The sequence below is a fragment of the Desmodus rotundus genome, chromosome 8 (genome assembly GCF_022682495.2).
Source record: "Desmodus rotundus isolate HL8 chromosome 8, HLdesRot8A.1, whole genome shotgun sequence".
Lineage (NCBI taxonomy): Eukaryota > Metazoa > Chordata > Mammalia > Chiroptera > Phyllostomidae > Desmodus > Desmodus rotundus.
This window is the reverse complement of record NC_071394.1, coordinates 88,697,128-88,718,026: the sequence shown is the minus strand read 5'-3', so window position 1 is coordinate 88,718,026 and position 20,899 is coordinate 88,697,128. Positions and strand designations below refer to the sequence as shown.

The window sequence follows — 20,899 nt, the reverse complement described above, 5'->3', positions numbered from 1 at the left end:
TTTCCTAAATACATTTTAGGAGAAAACATACTGGTGGTGCAGTGAGTGTGTGTGTGTGTGTGTGTGTGTGTGTGTGTGTGTGTGTGTGTGTGTGAGAGAGAGAGAGAGGGAGAGAGAGACTGACATTAACATTAGTTAACAGTTTTTAGGGCTCTAGGATTTTTCGAACCACCTTAGGAAAAACCATGAGAAGGAAGACTCAGATTCCAGCTTTTCCTTTCCACAGGAGGGAGGGTGGGATCACAACTATTAAGCATGATCTCACCATGGTTCTCCATATTCCCCAACAAAGAGCAGTGCCCTGAATCGGTGTCCCTGTACTCAGTTTGGGGCTGATGGAGTTAAAGATTCATTCAGATGCAGGGCCCTATCATTCACTGCAGCGTTTGGCTCTGTAAGTACTGGAACCACTTGAGAAGCTGCAAATAGTATTAGCCCTAAGCTTGTTACGGATCTTGCAGACTCATTCATTGATCGCCTTTGATTTTCAGGACATCTTGGATATAGAATTAAAATGACTTTAGTTAAGGCAATTAACTTTGCTGGGGCTTGGGCGTCTCATATCGTGTGCTAGAGAAGGTCATTGATGTTAATCAAATAGCAGTTTTATTTGAGCTGGGATTGAGGAAATCGGACAAAAAGTCTAAGAATTGTTTATAATGTATTTCTTTCTGTGTTCCAGTAACTTGGCCTTTAACATCTGAGCCTGACCATAATTACACACACGAGTGACTGGGTGGTATTATTCTTTCCGTAGACTGTGTCTTGATTGTGCCAGCTCTAAAGTATTCATCTTGCAGGTGGCTCCAAGCCAAGTTTTAACCTGAAGTTTGATCTATCTACAGCCTATCGAGTTTTTACATAAAGTGTGGCAGTTAAGAGCATGGACTCTGAGGCCATGCTGCCTGGGTTTGAATCCTGGTTCTGTGACAGCAGCACAGAGGGCGAACAGCCCCCTGGTGATTTAAGCATCTGTTTCCACAGTGTTGACTTAGAGCCTGGATATGGCTCTCCAGCCACCAATTCCATTTCTCTTGCACTAGGTTGCACCATGAGGCTACTTACTGCCAGTGGGTTGTGAGCACAGCTGATGCATGTCACTTCCAGAAGAAGGAGTTCAAGAAGCAGGTGCTCCTTCTCCACTCCCTCTACTCCCGTGTGTTGGCTGAATGCAGGAGGCTCCAAGGCCTGAGGGGAGAGCAGAGACACACACCGGAGGATCCTTCTGATGACCCCACGTAGGATGGTCACATGAAATATACCTCTATTGGGATGGTTACAAGAAATAAACTTCTCTTGTGTGAAGCCACTAAGATTTTGGGATATTTTTCTATTACAGTAACTTCTGTCCCCCTAACCAATACTACCACTGGTGGTGTGACCTTGCATAAATAACTTAATCTCTCCATGCCTCAGTTTCCTAACCCGTAAAATGAGTGTTCAATAAATGCTGTTGCTATTATTAATAATAATTTATTATTATTGTTGTTGTCATTGTTGTTATCCCTCTGATCCTTGGGGAGCAGGAAAGATGAAGTATTTCAAATTGGAACACCAGAAAAATGTGTTTGAAAAAATTGTCGCCTACAGAAAATAATCTATATCAAGTAGCCCAGCTTTGTAAAGTAGTGTTTTATTATTTGCAGGTTGTCTGTAGTTAAATTGGTTGATGTACATAAAGCACACTCATAAGTGCATACAGTGAAATTTTTCTTCTTTAACACACGTGGACCTGCAATCATTGTTTTGGGTTTTAGTGTTGTGAGGATATATGCATAGCATAAATATTTGCATTTCAGAGCCTCAGATCGTCCATACAATAATCCAGAAGATACCCAGGAACTGGATTTTTTAATAAGCACTGAGGCCATTTGACTTTGTTCAGTGGACAGATGAATTTCCCAATTTTAAAGCAGTATGTTACGCTGCCATGCTAGGGCAAGGATGGCTGTACCGACAGCTGGTTTAGTAGCCTGCCTCTGACTTAATTTCCCTTATATAAAGTGGGAATGTGATGCAGCATTCACACTCAGTTTTTATCATCACAGAGCTTAAATTTATTGGTGGCATTTGTCCCATTGACTGTGTTGAGCAGTAAAAGCTTATGAGACTTATCAAGATTAAATAAAAGTGTAGACAGTGAAGCAGGAGAGGAGAGATACCCATCTTTTCATTCAACACCTGACAATCTGGAAGGAGTAGACATCTGTCCGGGAGCACCCACTGTACAGCCAGCTGCTCTGAAGAGCAGGCTCCCTGGGACTCTGCTGTGGAGGAGGACGCTCCACACAGCCAGCTGAGAATGAGAGCTCCAGGGATACTGGGGCCGGGGACCCAGATGATTCTGGGAACAGTGCTCTCTGAGGTGAGTACCAGAAGGCACCTTGATAAGTAATTTAGACCACACTACCCAGCTGGAAGTTTTTCCCCACCCCCAGCTGGAAGTTCATAATAACTTCTGCCCTCAATGGTGGTCCATGCTTTAAGTAAGAACTGCTTTATAGGCAATGTTCCAAATTCTCCAGTGGTCTCCAGGTGCTGCAGGTCTGCATAAGTTGGAGCCCAGCTGCTCCCTGCCTCCTCTCTGTTCTTGGGGTTGTAATTGAATGCCTGGTCCTGCTTTCTGTTCTGTCATTTCTAAACGAAGATTTCTTCTTATGCAAATCATGTCTCTTGTTCTGATGGCTTTGGCAGTGAAAAACAGCATTCTTCAAGGATTTTCTTCAAACCTAACTAGATCTGGAAGAGCACTGTATTTAACTTTGGGTGTTTTTTTTTTTTTAATTTTGATATGGGAGACACATGATCAGAATACCTGTGTGAAACAATTATTTGTAAAAAATGGCACTTTCCATTTTCAAATGTTAAAATATTCTTTTGTGACCTGCAGTTTCATGAATTTTAGTTAGGTTTGTTGTTGTTATGATTAAGAAGAAGTGTTCCTAACATCAGCTTAAAGGATTTAGAAACATATTTACATGGAAACATAATTGCTTTTGAGTGTTGTATTTTGAAGTGACACTTCTGTATGCAATGATTGAGTTGAGAGGAATACTAAGTACATTTATGTCATAATAAGAAAATGACACTGCCTATAAGGAAAAATCTAAGAATTGTAAATGATTAGATTTTATGGCAACATCTTTAGTAACATATCTAAAAACTGTTGTTCCCTTTCCATTCCCACTCCCCCCCCACACAAATATAGGCTTCTATCACCCAATTTCTTCTAGAAGGAGCCATCCGCAAACAGTTACTGTCGAAGACAGTACCTTGTGTATGTGCTCAAACTACCTCTCTCCAGAATGGCATTCAGAACTAGTTCCCTTGTCAAGCTGTGAACTTTGGTTGAGAGTTTCTTGTTAGTGTTCAGGCAAGAAATGACCTTTTTCAGAAGTTACAGACCAAATGTCAGAATTTATTACTAACCTCTGCCATTACTGTCACCAATTTTGGGTACTTTGTGTCCAGCATTCTGTTGGGTACTTACACACTTGACCTCATTTGATCATCCCAGCAACAGTATGAGGTCTAGTATCATCCACTTTCCTGATGAAGGAAGGGAGGTTGATGGAGGCTAGCCAATTTGTCACATAGCTAGTAAGTGGTGATGCTTGGACTTGAACTTAGCACATCTGGCTGGAGAGTCCCTGAACTTAACACCATGTCAAATTGCTTAGCAAGTGGAACACATTGTTGATCCTCCTCTGACATGAACCCCTAGCAGTTGATTCTAAACCAAGAACGATGCTGCTACCAGGCTCCAAATCAATAGCATTACAGCAAAATCCATGTGGATTCTATCCCATCCATTCCATCCTGGTCCACCCCTTTTTGCTAGAAATATGACAAAACAAAACTGCACCACTTGCTCCCTAATGGAGGGTTGTACATGCTTACATATGCATGTGCATGGAAGGAGAGTACATGCAATCTACAGAGACTGCCCCCAGCCCCCTTTGTTCCCACTGTCCATCAAGCCTGGTTCATCGATATCCTGCCTCTGCTTACCAGCTACCTTGTGTTGGCTCATGGCTGTCTCACTACATTCACAGCCTACTCCATCGACCTCATCTCTCAGGAGGCAGGGAATTGTATATACTTCATAGTCATTCCCTTTTCTAGGAGTCTTGGCTCATTTATTGTTTGACACCCCTCCCTCTTCTTGCCTCACGACTCTGGTATCCTTCCTGTTCCTGGCCAAGTTTTCAGTGTTTACTGACTGTTGGGTTGCCCACATTACCTGACACTCACCCCTTCCTCCTCAAGGAGAGATACAGGTCTTTGCATTATAGACTGTCATACACTCAGCAGGAGACATAGCACCCTCTTGCCTCTGGCATATCAGGGCTCAAGTAGTTTAGATTGAAATGATCCATGTGGCTCTGTTCCAACTTATTTATTACCATTTTTTAATAAAATGAACCCAATTTAGCTTCTTTGTACCCTAAGAGAACATGTGTATTTGCTAATAGTCCCCACCCACCTGACACATGGTAGGTGATTTGTAAATATTTGTTAAATGAATGAAAATAGAAGTGATTTCAGTTTGGGTTCCTTTTTAATGATGGTGTGATCCTTACTTACATGATTGATTTAATGAGCTTATCTCTTTCACTGTGGTTCTTTTAGCAAATAACGCTAAAAATTGAACCTTAAGGTTGGAAAGTGAGGCATCTTCTGCTCATGTTCCTTTAGGGTTCTGGGCTTAGCCAGTCTCCAGGGTGCTTTCCCAGTACCAGGGTTTATGGGGATCTGGGTCAGGGATTTCAAGGGAAGCACCAGAGGCTTAGAGGAGGGATGGAGAAGCAGGCCAGTCTCTGAAGTCGTGGGCTTTGAGGCAAGCCCCCCGGAGTCTCACTTGGGTCTGGGCAGGTCCTTGCATTGCTATTCCCCATCCTGGACCTTCTGTCAACCCTCATCTAGTGATTCAATTTTGCTGACTCTAGAGATGTAATTGCAGTTTTTGATGAAAAATATGGCCAAGAGACCATATTCAGATGCACCGGGTCTTTGGTTAGTGATACTCCCTTCGTCTGTTCTCTGCAGAGGGCATGTTTTCAGGATGCTGAGTGTCCTCAAGCCCCTCTTTCATGTTTGGCTTAAATCCCAATTAATTGTGACTGGTCAGAAGTCTCCTGACTGGAGCCCCTTTGTGGGGGCTGTTCCAGGTGACTCACTTCTAGATATGCAGTTATCACGGAGGAGAAAAATGACCCAAATGTATGAACAACATTAAGTGTTCTGACATTGAAGTAGTGCTTTTCTCTTCCTGGTGTTTGTGTGAAATGATCTGGCAAAATAGATGCTGCAGAAATAATGCATTTCTGTGTCTCCCTTCGCAAATGATGAATGTTCTTGGCCCATCATGAGATTTCTTGCCAAATGCTGATTCTGCTAACAGAAGGAGTGGACGTTTTAGATGTTCTCCTGAGAGAGAGGGAATAAAAAGTTTTTCAGGCTTTCTTTCCTTCTGTGTCGTGAATACTGAGAAGTGCCCTTGTGAAGGGCTGTGTTCTTCCTTTGCCCTGGTCTTGGCTAAAGCCACAGACTGGGCTGCTCAGGTATCTCCAGCTACTGCCCCAAGCTCTGGGGAGGCTCAGAGGACAGGGGTGGCAGAGTGAAGAGCATAGATATCATCAGTGACCCTGTTGGATTTGTCTCTTACCTTAAGAACTTCCGTTCAGGAAGGGGTTAGTATGAAAATACAGCACCTACTAAATATTCTATAGCAGAAAATTTCCCCCCTGTAGCAGGACGGAAAACCAGGGAGCCTGAGGACTAGAGCGTCCCATTCTGTGCAGGCATTATGCTGGGGGCTTTCACAGATGTCCTAGTAACCTTCCAGAGCAGCCCTGGAAGATGGTCACCAGCCTCCCAGGCATTCTGAACCAGGACACTGTGGCCCAGGAGGTTAAGTGATTTCCTTACAGTGACATGGCCAACCTCCCAAACTGCTGTTGTGTCCGACCATCAAACTTCTGCATGTCTCCTGGGGAGCCCACCTCTCATTCCTCTGACTCTCCTGGTCTCTTCCTGTTATTGTCTCCCAAGTTCTGGTTGCTCCAGCCTCCCAACTCCTCATCTCCACCCAGCTTTAACTCCTTCCTCTCCATAGTGTACACTAAGATTTTTCAAATGCAGACATCTGGTCATCAAATCCCAATACCAATAAGTTCTTTAATGGCTCTGGCTGTTGCCTGTCTCCACACCTGACCCACCTACCCAAATCAGGATAAGGTCCAAACTCTTACATCCTGAACACTACCCTTGATGGCCTGACTTTGCTCACTACTTTGACCTCATCTCTCATCAGAATCCCCACCTTGGCCTTGTATGTGCCAGTGAAGTGAAACAGGGTAGTTTCCTGGGCCCCAGGCAGCTTCTTATTCCTGGGCCTCCATACCTGCCTCTCCCTCTGCCAGGCAGGTTCATCCCCTGTCATGTCTCCCATCTTCCCAACCTAGTCACCCTTTAAAGGTGCAGCAAGATGGAGTTACTACTGTGACCGCCCCACTGGTACAACCTACCACTATATCGTATCTTTTTTTCCTGTTACTCATCACAACACTCCTGACCATTAGAATGCCAGCTTTCTTCAATTTTCTTTACTTATCATTGTGCTCAGTGCCTACTTATACCCTGCCTGGCATACCAGAGACACAAAGTAGATGTTGGAGGAACAAATAAATAGACTAGAGACAGTATTCAAATCCAGACTGGCTTGAACCTTCACTCATGTGGCACAACATCTCTTCCATGTTCATCGGTCTTCCTTTGGTGTTTTCAGGGATCTGCCAACACTTTCCTAACTCCTTTTCCCATGCAAGGAGGACTGCTTTTACATGAAGCAAAGTAATTGCTAACATAGCCCTTGAAGCTGTAGAAAACCAAGTGCCCTTGTCTATATGCTTAGGTTGGAGGCCAACACTAGAGAAAAAGGAGCTTGGGGTATTTGGCCTCCAACTGTTTTTTGGTACCCTGGAGAACAAAAGATGATTTGTGGCCCAAACACAGCCATGTGAAATTTATTATGAAGGCTCCAGGGCCACCTTAAGAGGGGGCTTGGTCCTTTCCCTCCAGGTATTTATATTGTCAAGAGCTATATCTGTTCTTTGAGACCAGGTTTCAAGCTCACCTCTCAGAGGCCCTGTGGAGGGATATGTCCACTTTTGTGGCATCCAGCGTGCCCTGGCCACGTGGCTTTGGCTCATTTGGAGCAGCCTGGTGAGCAGCTGCAGGCCTCGTTAAGTGACGATGTCTCCACTTTTTGGCATTTGACTCTCTTGGGAAGTCTGAGCCACCATTGGCTACAAAAGTTAATGAAACAGGTTGTTATGGCAGTGAAATGGGCCCTCAGAAACAAGCTTGCAAATATTCATACTGTCAATCCGTCACCCTTTACTCCCCAGATTCAAATGACCAAGTGACTAGAAGTTACGCCTTGCTGGGTGTAAAACTCACTGCCTAAGAATCTGCCTTTCGACACATGGACAAAATTGTCCAGGTGGGGGAGGGAGGGGGGTTTGGCTGGGGTGGGGTGGAGGGATGGGGAGAAAAGGCACACAACTGTAATTGAATAACAATAAAAAATTTAAAAAAAAAGAATCTGCCTTTCAATGACTGACTAAACCTCCCTGTGCCTCAGTTCCCCATCTGCCACGTGGGGATAGTGCCAACCTCTCGGGTACCTGTGAGGATTGGACGGACTGATACGTGAAAAGCATCCAGCTCCGTGCAGGGCCTGGGATACACAGAGGACTCCTTGTACCGACTTCCTTAGGCTCTGCTAACGAAGACATGCTGCTTAATTCCACAGATTCTAATTGGGACCATGTTCCCCTGAAGGAATCTGTTTATTAGGTGCCCATATGCTATTCTACATGTGACTAGAACTTTTACATTTTCTAATTTCCAATGTATGTTCATTGTAAAAATGAGAATGTACAGGTAAGCAAGAAACAAAAGGAAAAATTTTGTAATTGTGCAGCCAGCTGTGAATATTTGGCATGTCCTTCTAGCAGTGTTTGTGTGTGTACGTGTATGTGCAGATTAGTAACTGAAAGTACAAAGTCACCCATTATGGTCTGTAACATATTACAACATACTGCATGCACATTTCCTACATCCTTTTATACAATTTGGGGATGGCTATGTGGAATTCTGTTGTACTGTTGTAGCTTGCTCTATCCAGTTGCGGAGGTCAAATTACTTGGTTTCATACTGTAGGCACATTTTTGAAGGAATCCACACACACACACATTGCCATTCTAAACTGCTAAGGGCTTGCTATGGATTAATGACTATCACTGGGTTAATCTCTCTGTTCTTCAAAATCCTTTGAGTCCAGCAAAGTGTAATGTTTTCTGGTAAGAGCAAGGCATTACATTGTTCTAACCCAATTCCAATAGACATTAACACATCTTCAAAAGCAGTGTGCCTTTTTTTTTGCTTATGTGCTAAGTTCCCCAGCGTGGTGAGAGAGTAGCATGGGCTGGGTTCATTGGCAAAGAGGGCCCATTGTCCCATGTCCTGAAGGGAGGAGATGTAGGTGGGCAGAGGAGTGGAACCAGTGAACTGCTGTGTTTGTGCCACATCTGGAATCCTTGACTGGGCACAGAGCTTCATGTTGAGATTGGTTAGCTAGGTCGCTAGGCACCAAGTAGTCCTGGGAGACTGACAACCCTCCACGAAGTCAGTGGCTCCTTTTCACAGAACAGACTCAAAAGAGGAGAAGATGCAGGAAGATCTTACTGAAAACTTAGGGGATGGTAGAAATAAATTGATCCTATTTTAGAAGTCTATTGGGAGATAAACACCTGCAAGTAATAGATATGGCCAGAATAATGGCCCCTATATAAAAATCAAAAGATACAGATAAATGCTAATTGTGAAATCCATTTTATTTTTCTTTATCTGAAGTCTCTAGATCACTGTCAGTTACAGAATTACTTAAGACAGAGATTGATTTCACTGACTCTGTAAATATTAGACTGACATTAGTTTTGTTTTGTTTTACTCACTTCTCAAACTTTGTATTTTTGGTAGTGAATCAGCCTTGGCTCTAAGTTGGTCTCGGCTGTTGGCTTTTGGAACACATCTGGCAGGCAGCGGAGAACCCCCAGGATTTTTGGCTCTGAAGACATTGGCTTGCATTTGAATTTAGGGAAAGGTTCCAGTAATTGTCATTGAAGTTTTATTCATACAGCAGAGGACGCTGTGAGCCTGAGCCAGGCGTGGGCTGTCTGGAGTCCCACATCCCAGGCCAACCCAGTCACCTTCCCAAGGGGCGGGGCGGTCACTCTTACAGAGCCGTAGCTGCATGGCTTGCTTGTTTCTTATATTGTCACAGCGCAATTGTTTTGCAGCAAGCTTCACCCAGAGAAGTCCCGTGAGTGTCTGCTGTGGGCTGGTGTGTGACCATGAGGACCTGACCTCACCTTCTGGACCACACTCAGTGCTCGGGCGGTCAGAGGGAGGGTGCAGCCTCACTGTCTTGGGGAACCAGGGCCCACTTTTCGAGGCGGAAGGAAAGGCTAGAAGGAATACTGTTTTTCCAGATGAGCTATAAGAGAGAGACTCTCAAGAAAAACATGTAAGATATTTATGGATGTTTTCAAGAAACAGGGATAAACGTGTCACTTACAACTCATGATCCATTGTAGGACCAGGCAGAGCAGCTCAGAGCATCTTAGAAATAATGTAGCTAATGTCTGTCTTGGTCCAGACTCAGGTGGTCTGGATAGCACTTTGTTTATTTCTTTAGGATTATCTTAATTCTAAGAAACACCAAGCCCTTGGGCCTGATGTTCAGGTGAGAGGCCCCAACGCCCAGTCTGAGGGTCCCTTCTTGCCCTCGGTCTGAGTCCAGTGGTGGGCCCCAGGGACTCTGTGTAGCCAGATGCTCCCAGACTCTAGGAATTTCATTTTGGTCTTAAGAATCAGAGGGATTCTCTCTTTACATTTGTTTCCTTATCATCAGTCCCTCTGTCCTCAAAGTCTAATCTTTTTTTTTCAGGACACCCAAAGGACTTGGGAATCTAAGCTAGGAAAGGAAGTGTTTTATGGACACACACCCCTCTTCCTTGGGACAAGGAAAGACTGAGCCTCCTTATAGTTTACATTTTTTAGGATAAAGGAGGGGAAATGAGGAGAAAATGTAAATTTGTATCTCAAAAAATGATCCTGCTGTTAAAAAGTCATTATATTTTTTTCTTTAAAAATGACTGTCAAGGTTACTGGAGCCAAGATGTGGAGCCCTTATTTTTCCTAAATAGGATCTTGGGGTGAGGGGTTATTGACTGATTCAGGTTCTCTGACAAATGAATAAATATAAAGCCCCCCAATATTTTCATTTCTTCAGCTCTTCGATAGCTACATAAATGTAAGGGATTCCTGTTGAACGGTAAAAGTATTAGTAAATCCATTTGGAAGGTTTTTATTAATAAATAATATTTCTTTTCAGTGAGATCAATATTAAATCTTTAGTGAAAATAAACTTTTAGTCTTAGGACCCCTTTATAGTCTTACAAAACATTGAGATCCCTAAGACCTTTTGCTTATATGGAGTATGTTTATTGATGTTTGCCATATAGAAATTCAAACTAAGAAATTTAAAAATTAATTTAAAAATTAAATAATTCAACCCTGACTGGTGAGGCTCAGTGGATTTGGTGTTGTTCTGCAAACTGAAGGGTCACTGGTTCATTTCCCAGTCAGGGCACATGCCTGGGTTGCGGGCAGGGTCCCTGCTAGGCCTTGGGGATGTGCAAGAGGCAACTGATCGATGTTTCTCTCACACATTGATATTTCTCCCCCGCTCTTTCTCTCTTCCTCTCTCTCTCTCTAAAAATAAATAAATAAAATTTTTAAAACAGAAAAAAAATTAATTCAAAACATAAAAAATCCTTACATGTTAACATAGATTACATACTATATGAAAAATAAATTTATTTTCTAAAACAAAAGATTTAGTTAGAGGGTTGACATTTATTTCTTTATTTTTGCAAATCTCTTTAATGTTTGGTTTAAGAGGAGACAGGTGATTTTCATATCTGCTTCTGTGTTCAGTCCGTTGTAATTTGTTAAAACCTATGAAGAAAATCTGTCTTCACATAGAAATGCTGGTGGAATAAAGGGGGACTTCATGGACCCCTGAAAGGGTCTCAGGGACCCCAGAGGGGTTCTTGGACCATCTGAGAACTTCTGGTTTAAACAGATAAATTCTCAGGGTATGTGATGGGTTTTGAATGAAAAGTTGTTTTTGAGAAGTTGGGTCAAATCAGTCCCTTATGAACAGACTAACAGATTGATATACCTTATATAAAATGTTTTTATGGGTTTTGCACTTATTGTGAATACTCCTTTCTGTAACCTCCTAGAGGGTACATGTGAAGTCCTCAATAATTGAATTGAATTACTCAAATTCATAGCAACAACTCTATCATTATAAAGTGTTTATAAGATGTTCTGCCATGTTACTTTCTTTAATTCCTACTCCAGTTCAGGAGTTGGCAAGCTTTCTCTGTAAAGGATCAGAGAGTAAATATTTTAGATTTTGTGTCATCTGGTCTCTGTTTTGACTACTTAACTTGATCAGATATGTAAACAAATGGGTATGGTTTTGTTCCAATAAAACTTTATTTATAAAAATAGGTGATGGATCGGATTAGGCCCAAGGGTTATATTTTGCTAACTCCTACGATAGTTATTATAGTCTTAGCCTTGAAACTATTTTTTTTCCCCTAAGGTCTCAGTCTTTGGCCATGGAAAATTAAGTAGTGATGTTTAAGGAAAAACAAAACACAAAAGTTGAACTTCTTCATTTTTATCTATGACACATCTGGAATAGTCAGTTTCCAGTGGTGTTGGCTGCAGGATAGCTAATGAATCTGGGGCAGTCCACCAGAAGAATGTCTGATTGTGGTCAAATTGGAAGTATAGGGTGTTGATTTCAGGAACTGAAGTAGATGAATGATAAAGAGTTTATTTGCTTTGGGTTTATTTCTTTCCTGGGTGCTAGTTAAGTTTCCGAGAGAGTCAGAGTCAATGTTTACATTTATCCCTAGTTGGTTCAATAATTATGAAATATAGTCTAATCTCCCTAAATCCAACAGAGCCAGTCATATTATAACTTTACCTTTACTTACTCCTTGTAGGTAGAGGGGCTGTGACATCATGGGCGTGGTGCTTGGTGATATCATGTGCTTTTACTGTTGCCCTCCCTCCTTACAGAAATACAAAGAGTATGAGAAAGACGTTGTCATAGAGGAAATCGATGGCCTCCAGCTGGTGAAAAAGCTGGCAAAGAACATGGAAGAGATGTTTCACAAGAAGTCAGAAGCAGTGCGGGTAAGTGCCTCTGCTTCCAGCTCTTTGTTGTCCGAAGACACAAGACAGCTTCAGGGAACTGGATCTGGTGAACCCAACTCTCAAAGATCAAAATTGACTCAACTATTATGTGAATTCTTTCTTTTCTTAAGTCGAGTTAACTAGGAAAAGTAGTTACTAGGGACAGGATTGCCATTTCCATATATAGTTTGGGTACCAGCTTTCACCTTATAATTTTATGTCTTCATCAGAAGTGTCACACATTTCCTAATTACTCAAAATCATTCAAAGGTACCCTATGGTTCAACTAAGCAACTATAAAAAATCTAAGCAATGCTTGCCTAATGTGGAATTGAAAATCTCAGTGAAGTAAATCAATCTAGATGAACTCAGAAGTTCTCTTTATCACTGTTGGAATATTACTATAGTTATAATGTTTATCTTGACTGGTAAGAGTTCCCTGAACTTTCAAATTGTCAGTGGGATGAATGGAACAATAGTGCAAGATATGTTATTTTGGATTTCCAACATGGTTTCCAACTTTATATGTTACAGCCAGCTAATAAATAGGGCACCTTCCATTCTTGCTTCAGGACATGTGAATGTTGCAGTATCCTACATTAATGCCGTATTGGCACAGGATTACGGGAAAGAATTGCAATATGCAGAGTTCTTTATTTCTAATGTATAGTTTGCTTACCTTTCAGTTTTAATAATTATCTCCAGAATCACTTTGTCATAAAAGAACACTTCCTACTTTAGCTTCTCTCACACTTAATTGGCCAAATGAAATTTCCACAAGTTATTTCTGCTTTTGACCTGATTGATCCCACACATTTGCGTGACTCTAAAACCTTTTTGTACTATTCAGGGAAGGAAGGATTGTAGTTTAATTGGTAAGAGCATGAGTTTGACCTGGGTTCAGTGCCTGCCTTTGTCACTTCCTAAGCTTTGGCCTTTGGAGAAACAGCCTTCATGAGCCTTAATGTCCTCATCTGTAAGCAGGGAAAACATGTAAGAAACGTGATGATTAAGGAAAGTTGTGATTTTGAGCCACTTAGCACAGACCCTCACATATAAACAGTGCTCAGTAAATGGTAGCTTCTGCTGCTTCCATGACTGTTAATTTAAATAAGTTGAGATTTTTTGGTGGAGGCTCTGAAGTGCCTCAGAAGAAAAAATACTTATATCAGCTGCAGAAATATTGCACTGAGAGCTAGCCCTGGGAGCTGCGTGGTGGCCTCCTATGTGTCCTATGTCTTGAAGCAAGTGGTATTCTCTATAGGCAGCATGGCAGCCACTCAAATCTAACAGTCAGAAACCTGAAAAAAGGTAGTCTACCACAGTTACTATTCCTTATTTATAAAATGAACACCCCTTTGGTGAAACTTTAAGAATACAGGGGTTGGCAAAAGTAGGTTTACAGTTGTGAGTACATGAAACAGAGTTTATTCTTATATTCTTATTTATTAATTATGATTATCAGTATTATAACTGTAAACTTACTTTTGCCTGCCCCTGTATATTGAAAAGTATTAAACAGAAAAACATCCCCCAAAGTCCCCAACCCACTAGGAAACCATAGCTGTGTGTTACTGTTTCCTTCCTTCTTGTGTACTGTCTTTGCATTTTTATGCTTGTACCTCTGTGTTTTTCTTTTCTCAAATTTGCAATTGTATTGCCTGTTCACTTTCTTATACAGCTTCTTTTCACTTCTTTATGCCACTGTAGTGTAAGCATTTTCTTGTGTCTCTGTATTTCTTGACTTTTCTTCAATGGCTGTTTAATATCCCAATCAAAGGTATGTTATAATTGATTTGATTGCTGCTCAGTATCTGGATATTGAAGTTGCTTGCAAGTTTTGGTGTAAATAATGCTACAGTGATCAGCAGTCAGCACCTGCTATGTTGGGGGCTCCTGTATGCATTTTACACTTACTTATCCTTATAACAGCTCCGTGATGGCAGTTACTGTCATTCTCTCTGTTTTACAAAAGAGGAGCCTGAGAGGCAGAGGTGAAGTTGTTTCTGAGGTCACATGGGGGGTGAGAGGTGGGCTTCAGGCACATGGAGACCCCAGAGTCCACATCGTTCATCACCACCACGTCATCAGCACCCTGCAGTGCAACACGTTTTTAAAGATGAATTCCTGAGCCAGAGGCTGTGAACCGGTCTTCAAGGCTCTTTATATACATGAAAACATTTCTGTGCAGATAAGGTTGTGCCAATTCACAGTACTTTCAGCAGTAGAGGTATGTGAGTGCTCCTTTTCCTGAGCTCTTGCACAAATAATAAAAATGTTTTATTCTGTTTTAAATACTACTAACAGCAATGTCAGTCTGAGAAGGGGAAATGCTGTTACTGATTTTATTTGCATGTCCATGTGAATCACAAAATTCTAGAGTAGAAAGAGACATAAATCTCCTTAGGTTCTACCTCTGCCACTGACAGATGAGGAAGCCCTGGTATGTGGGACTCAGGGGCTTGTGCGGGATGGCATGCCCCCTAACGAGGAGATCCAGCCAGTACCAGAACCTGGACCTGGTTGCTCAGAGGCAGGGACCCATCTGGCCAGTGAGCCATGGGCAAATCTCAGTTCTGCCCTGAGGTGGGAGGCTGGTGAGAAAAGCTAAGAAACCCAGTAGACATCTTTTTCTCACTTACTTCCTGGAGATGTTAGGAGGAGTCAATGATTTACTAATCTATACTTATGTTTCTTTTATTTTCTTTTTAAAAAGATTTTATTTATTTATTTTTAGAGAGAGGGGAAGGGAGGGAGAAAGAGCTAGATGTGTGAGAAAAACATCAATGCCCCGAACCAGGGACCTGGCCCGTAACTCAGGCATGTGCCCTGACCAGGAGTGAAACCAGTGATCGTTCGCTTTGCAGGATGACATCCAAGCAACTGAGCCACACTGGTAAGGGGCATGCTATGGTTCTTGAGTTCACTGTGCACCAGGCTCTGTGCTAAGCACTTTTCATGGGTCATCTCATTTCATTCTCACATCAATGCTGGGAGTGAGACACTGTTAGCATCATTGTTTTAGAGATGAGCAAGCAGGCTTGGCAGGGTGAAGCCCTTTGCCCAGGTCACATGGGCAGGCCCAGTGGAGTTCTTTTCGCACTCAGGTGGTAGAATTCCAGTGCCTGTGTGTGTATCTGTGTAAAGTATTTAGCACTGTGCCTGGAAAATAGTAAACTTTCAGTATATGTTTGCTATCACTGCTGGTTAAGGTACCTTCCAGGTGTGAACATTTAATAGTGATGATAGGAGGGAACCAAATTTTGAAGCCTTTTTGCTTTAATTTAGTGAAGTTGAAAAAAAAAAAGAAAGACCGATACGCAACAGCATGGATGGAACTGGAGAGCATTATACTAAGTGAAGTAAGCCAGGCAGTGAAAGACAAATACCATGTGATCTCACCTATAAGAGGAATCTAATGAACAAAATAAACTAACAAGTAAAATAGAACCAGAGGCATGGAAACGTGGAACAGATGGTCAGCAACCAGAGGGGAGGAAGAAGGGGGATAATGGTGGAAAGAAGGGGAAGGGACTAGTCAAGGAACATGTATGAATGACCCATGGACATGGGCAATGCTGTGGGGATTGACTGTGGGAGTGGGGGGTGGGCTGGGTGGAGGAGGGGAAAGGGGGGAAATTGGGACAAGTGTAATAGAATAACAATAAAATTTTTTTTAAAAGACTGAAATGACTGGTGTGGTCCTTCGAAATGAAAAAATAATTGCTCTGTTTGAATTGAAAAGTTCCCAGAGTAAAGGCATCTAGGATTTTCTGAACTATGTATTACATGCATTTAAAAATAGATGTACAACTTCTTTTGTGTGCATACTTGATGTTATAAAGCAGGGGTGTCAAACTCACTTTCACTGGGGGCCACATCAATCTTGCAGTTGCCTTCAAAGGACCGAATGTAATTTCAGCTTCTTAACAGTTAAGGAGTAGTTACATATATACAGTCCTAAAATTATTTTGGCCCTTTGAAGGCAACTGCAAGGCTGATGTGGCCCCCAGTGAAAATGAGTTTGACACCCTTGCCATAAAGTCTAGGTTAACTGGTCCAGTGATATGTGGCTCTCCCCTGCTCCCAATCTTAAAACAGGAAAGAGGGCCTGTATAGTAAGTTAGGGTTTTGTCTGGAGATGGCATTGTCATTGAGACTGGCCTAGTCCCCACTGTCAGCTGTACAGCTCTTTTGGCAAAAACCTGGCATTTGGAATGAGATGAGGTGGCCACTGAGAGGCATTCTGGGTGCTGGTTTATGTTGAGGCCAGGGGAGCAGAAGGAGTGACTATTTTTCATACTATAATGACAGTTTACTTCTTGAATAAGAATGGTTGCTATTTGCTCCAATTGTGAGCATTTGGAAAGCAAAGACCTCAAATCCTAATGTGCCTGTGGGTTTGCGGTGGAGTCATTATTTGCAGCATTGCCCTAGAAGACAACTCAGTGCACCGGGGCCCCTCCTTTCCCTTGGCACCCACCAAGCTGCAACCTTCTTCTCAAGTGGCCCAGGGAAAGAATGGACTTAGAATTCCCTCCATCGCTGTGATGCGCCACACCTAGCAGTCTTCCATTTCCAAGCTCCCATCCCCACCCTCAGAAGTCTGAGTTGGCTTGGAGTTCTAGCGCCTCCCCAAGTGTCTTCCTCCCAGGAACTGATTCGGCACCAAGTGCCCATCAATTGCGATGACTGGGAGGACTCAGGAACATAGGTGAGAAAACACTGGCTCACAAACAACACTGATTATTAAAGTTTCCATTGATGCATATAAAATATTTATGAAACTGGCAATAGCAATTTAGAAAACTGCACTAACACCTTTAGTCTATGAAGGCAGCTAAGTTAGTGCTGAAAAGAAAAGAAGAAGTACTACGTGCAGTAACCCCCGTCCTCTAACACGCCTGTCATGTCTTGGCTGTTAAATAGTGTTGATCTTTTTCTGTCTCTTCTGGCTTGATTTCATCGTTTTACCCCATCACTTTTCCCAGTGATTACTTGAATCAGAGTGATTTTGTCATACTCGTCCCCTATTTGAATTACTCTCCACTATGCAATTATCCTATCACAGAAAGTCCTATTTTCTCCCCGTCAGATGGCTGAAGTAAATGTGAAACCTAAGTGGCCTGCCCATTACATAACCTCTGTCATCTGGGTGGTAATGGACTACATGTAACTTTTTAGGCCAGGAAATTACAAATAACCTTAGCTTCAATAATTGCCATTAATATAATGGTGCTGTTATTATGGTAGCATTTCTTAACTAATATTTTCTAGCTTGTCTTAATGCCATTAGTGGTTTAAATAATTTTTCCAAACCTGCTTGGAGGTTTGATGTAGGTTGTTTTAACTTAGAGCCAAACTGAGTTCGATACAGCCATGCTGCTCCTTGCTCTTGTGAATAATGATTGTGCCCGAAGTATTATCTCCCAACTTCTTTGTTGAAACATATTCATGTGACTAAGCCCTCAATTAATGTTGCTAAGCAGTTCATCAAGTTTTAAGTCCTATGAATAGACAAGAAATGGAATCAATTTGCTTTCAGTTCATTAACATTTCAAGGGAGACTTTTCACATGCTGGACGTGGAGGAAGTGAGGTTCATCAGTCCTCTGCCAGCTGAGGACTCCCATTGGGCCATTCCTAAATGACACCGGGGCATGTTCAACCTGTCACAGGTCAGAGGTCACATGAAATATTGACAGGAGGCACACTGACGCAGCTCCCCTTCCTTTGCCTTGCTGATGGTGACAGATTCTTTTCCCTGATTTGAGAGGAGGGAGAAGGCAAGGCATGTGCATTTCGTGGCCCTGGCTATGTGGACAGGCTGCCCAGCGTTTCTTTTGTCTTTAAAGACCGAGTCTCCACTAGGGGTGGCACAAACCATCACAGCTGGAAGGATCATCTGAACTCCAGGAACCTCCGAGCATGCACAGCTAAGTGTGCAGTTGGAGGAGAATGTAGGAAGTAACTGAGCAACCATGGGCATCTCTGACTACAGTGATGTACTTTTAGGGCAGATTCCAGCACTGCCAGGGGAAGTAATGATCCTGTGATTTTCAAACGGCCCATAAGCTCAAAATGAGCAGCACAACTTGAAAACAGTAGCTAAAGCAGGAAATGACAAAAAAAGGACTTTGGGGAGTGTATACATTTATGCTAGGAATCTCCGGAGTGGTTACTGCCTTTGATTGTGTGGAGCAGCTCTGGGGCAGGCACTGCCCTCATCACACTGATTTGGGCCAGAACTGTAACACCTTTCTGTCTTGGTTTCAGGTATTCCTGGATTCTTGTCCAGGCGATGACCCACATGGCTTTCACTATGGGGCTCTACAGAGTCTGGGCCTCTGGAAACTTGAACACATTTTACAAAGAGAAAGAGGATTATAGGATGGTGTCTATTATGGTAGCATGTCAGCCAAACATTAAGGATTTTATTTGCTGTTCAAATTCATTTCTCCCCCCAGTTAATTAAAAGTATCTGGAAGAACAAACCTCAATGGGGACAGTGAGGAGACATAAAAAGCAGGTTGGAGCTAAACTCACAAAGTAAGGAGTCTTTTGTTTTCAAAACTTGGATAAGATACTGAATAAAATTCGAAAGCAGTCTGAAGCTCATACCCATAAATAAACTTAATCCTGTTTCACTTATTTTTCGATTTACATTGATAACATGATAAATCCAGCACTTGAAAAGGAGCGCTTTGCTTAAAAATAAACATGCTTGCTCCTTGGGAAAAGCTGAGAGAGACTAGATTGTATGTGAAGTTCCCCCTTCCTAGAGCTACCTGCTGTTCATTGCAGAACTGACTCCCATTACATCTGTACCGCGGAAAGTAATTGCTGTTGTACAGTAATTCAATTTCAGTGCATTCACGCATCAGCTCACCGATAGGGGTTTATCTGGAGGAACCTGAGACTTGAAAGCTTTTTATCGAGAAATTCCACATGCAGCAAGACATTTTTCTTAGGTAACGAATATCAGCATTTGCATTTAATAAACATTTACCTTCTCTGAAAGATGGATTTTTGCCCCTGCGGAAGAGATTTACGCCAGTCTTCCAAAAAGCTAGAGGGTACTATTACAGTGCCTTTCTCTAGCTGTTTTTTGATGGGTGTGTGTCTACATATGTACGACTATAAAACACATCTATGTTTTTATGTAAATATATATACACTGAGGCATGAAAATCAGAGTGCACCCAAGGAAAGCATGCTCATACCAAGAATATTGATATGTGCTATAGAAGGCATTGGTGTGTACAGGACTCTACAAACACTTCTGGTTTCAAACCCATCTACATCTGCAGGCAAGGTAAAGTTGTTGACATGGCGTACTTTCAAAAGGACATTCATTAAGTTGGAAATTAAACCAACCATTTTGTGTATAAATTTTTAAATTAAATAAATGTTCTTAAGACAGAACTGATCCTCCCTGTATAAAATGACCCTTACATCATAAACTCTTTAGTTGTTAAGTCCAGAATGAGCTGCAGAGGTCTTAGGAGCTGAAAATACCGAACATTGCTAGGATGGCCTTTGTAGAGGTGGCTGTATATATCTAAACATATTTTCTGCCTTGTATTCATGTCTAATCTCATCTCAAAATTTCAGAACTTGTTCCTTGAAAGAGGAGTAAATTTGTTGCTGAAAAAAATGTTTTAAGTTACAAATGAAGCAGGAAAAGACTATTATTTTTTATGTTGCTGTATCTTGTGGCATATTTGCTTTTTTCTCTTTCTCTCTCTCTCTTTTCAACCTGAATTACAGAATTCTATACATATATGTAATGCAATTTAGAGTAAAAACCTCAAATCAGAAGAAACAAAAAATAGCAACAACCTGGACTCACCAGTTTTGATGAGGTCAGCGAACCATTCTCGGTTAATGGTTGAGGGTAAAACCACATGGAACCACGTGGTCTTTGTGGAGTTCGTCCCAAATGGGGTTGGGGTTTCTGCTAACATACTTTGGAGCCTCACAGAGAGGCCCAGAGGCTTCTGACCGACCCTCCCACCCACACTGACAGTGAGCAACGTGCCTGCCTCCTGAGGGAGATGAACTTCTCCCTAAGGGAGGAAGGGAGAACCGCTGGGCATCCCTGTGTGTGCCATTTCGTCTCCTGTCTCCTCAAGCCCCTCATCTTCCACCAGCTTCATGGACTGGAAGTGGGGTTGGCATGGTGGACTGTGTCCTAGTGGTCCTACTGTTCTGGGGATGTTGACCTGTACAATGAGTTCTTTGTGGGTAAGAGCCACTGTGCCAAGCTTTCCCAATTTCATTGTTTTTTTGGTCCTATTCCTAAATATTTGACTAAAAGCTTTTCATTTTCAGAGCTATATGGATGACTTAATTTGAGGTTTTCTAAGTAGCTCACCTCAAATATGTTTGTTTTCTTATGCTTTTTGTTTTGTTTTTACTGATTATACAATACATGGTTACTGTAAAAGAAAAAGAATGAAGAATATGATAAAGGAAAAAGAGATCACCTCACCAAGAGGTTATTAAAAGGCACAACATATGTCAATACCTTTTGCTTTTAAACATTT

The 20,899-nt window shown here is 42.0% G+C and overlaps 1 protein-coding gene across 1 annotated transcript in view; it reads left to right on the top strand.

Annotated features, from left to right (window-relative positions):
• CACNA2D3 (calcium voltage-gated channel auxiliary subunit alpha2delta 3) overlaps positions 1-20,899 on the top strand; it is an 870,474-nt gene that overhangs the window by 160,015 nt on the left and 689,560 nt on the right. The window contains exon 3 of the mRNA XM_045192346.2: positions 12,235-12,351. Coding sequence (XP_045048281.1) covers positions 12,235-12,351 — 117 coding nt within the window. The remainder of the gene's footprint in view (positions 1-12,234; positions 12,352-20,899) is intronic.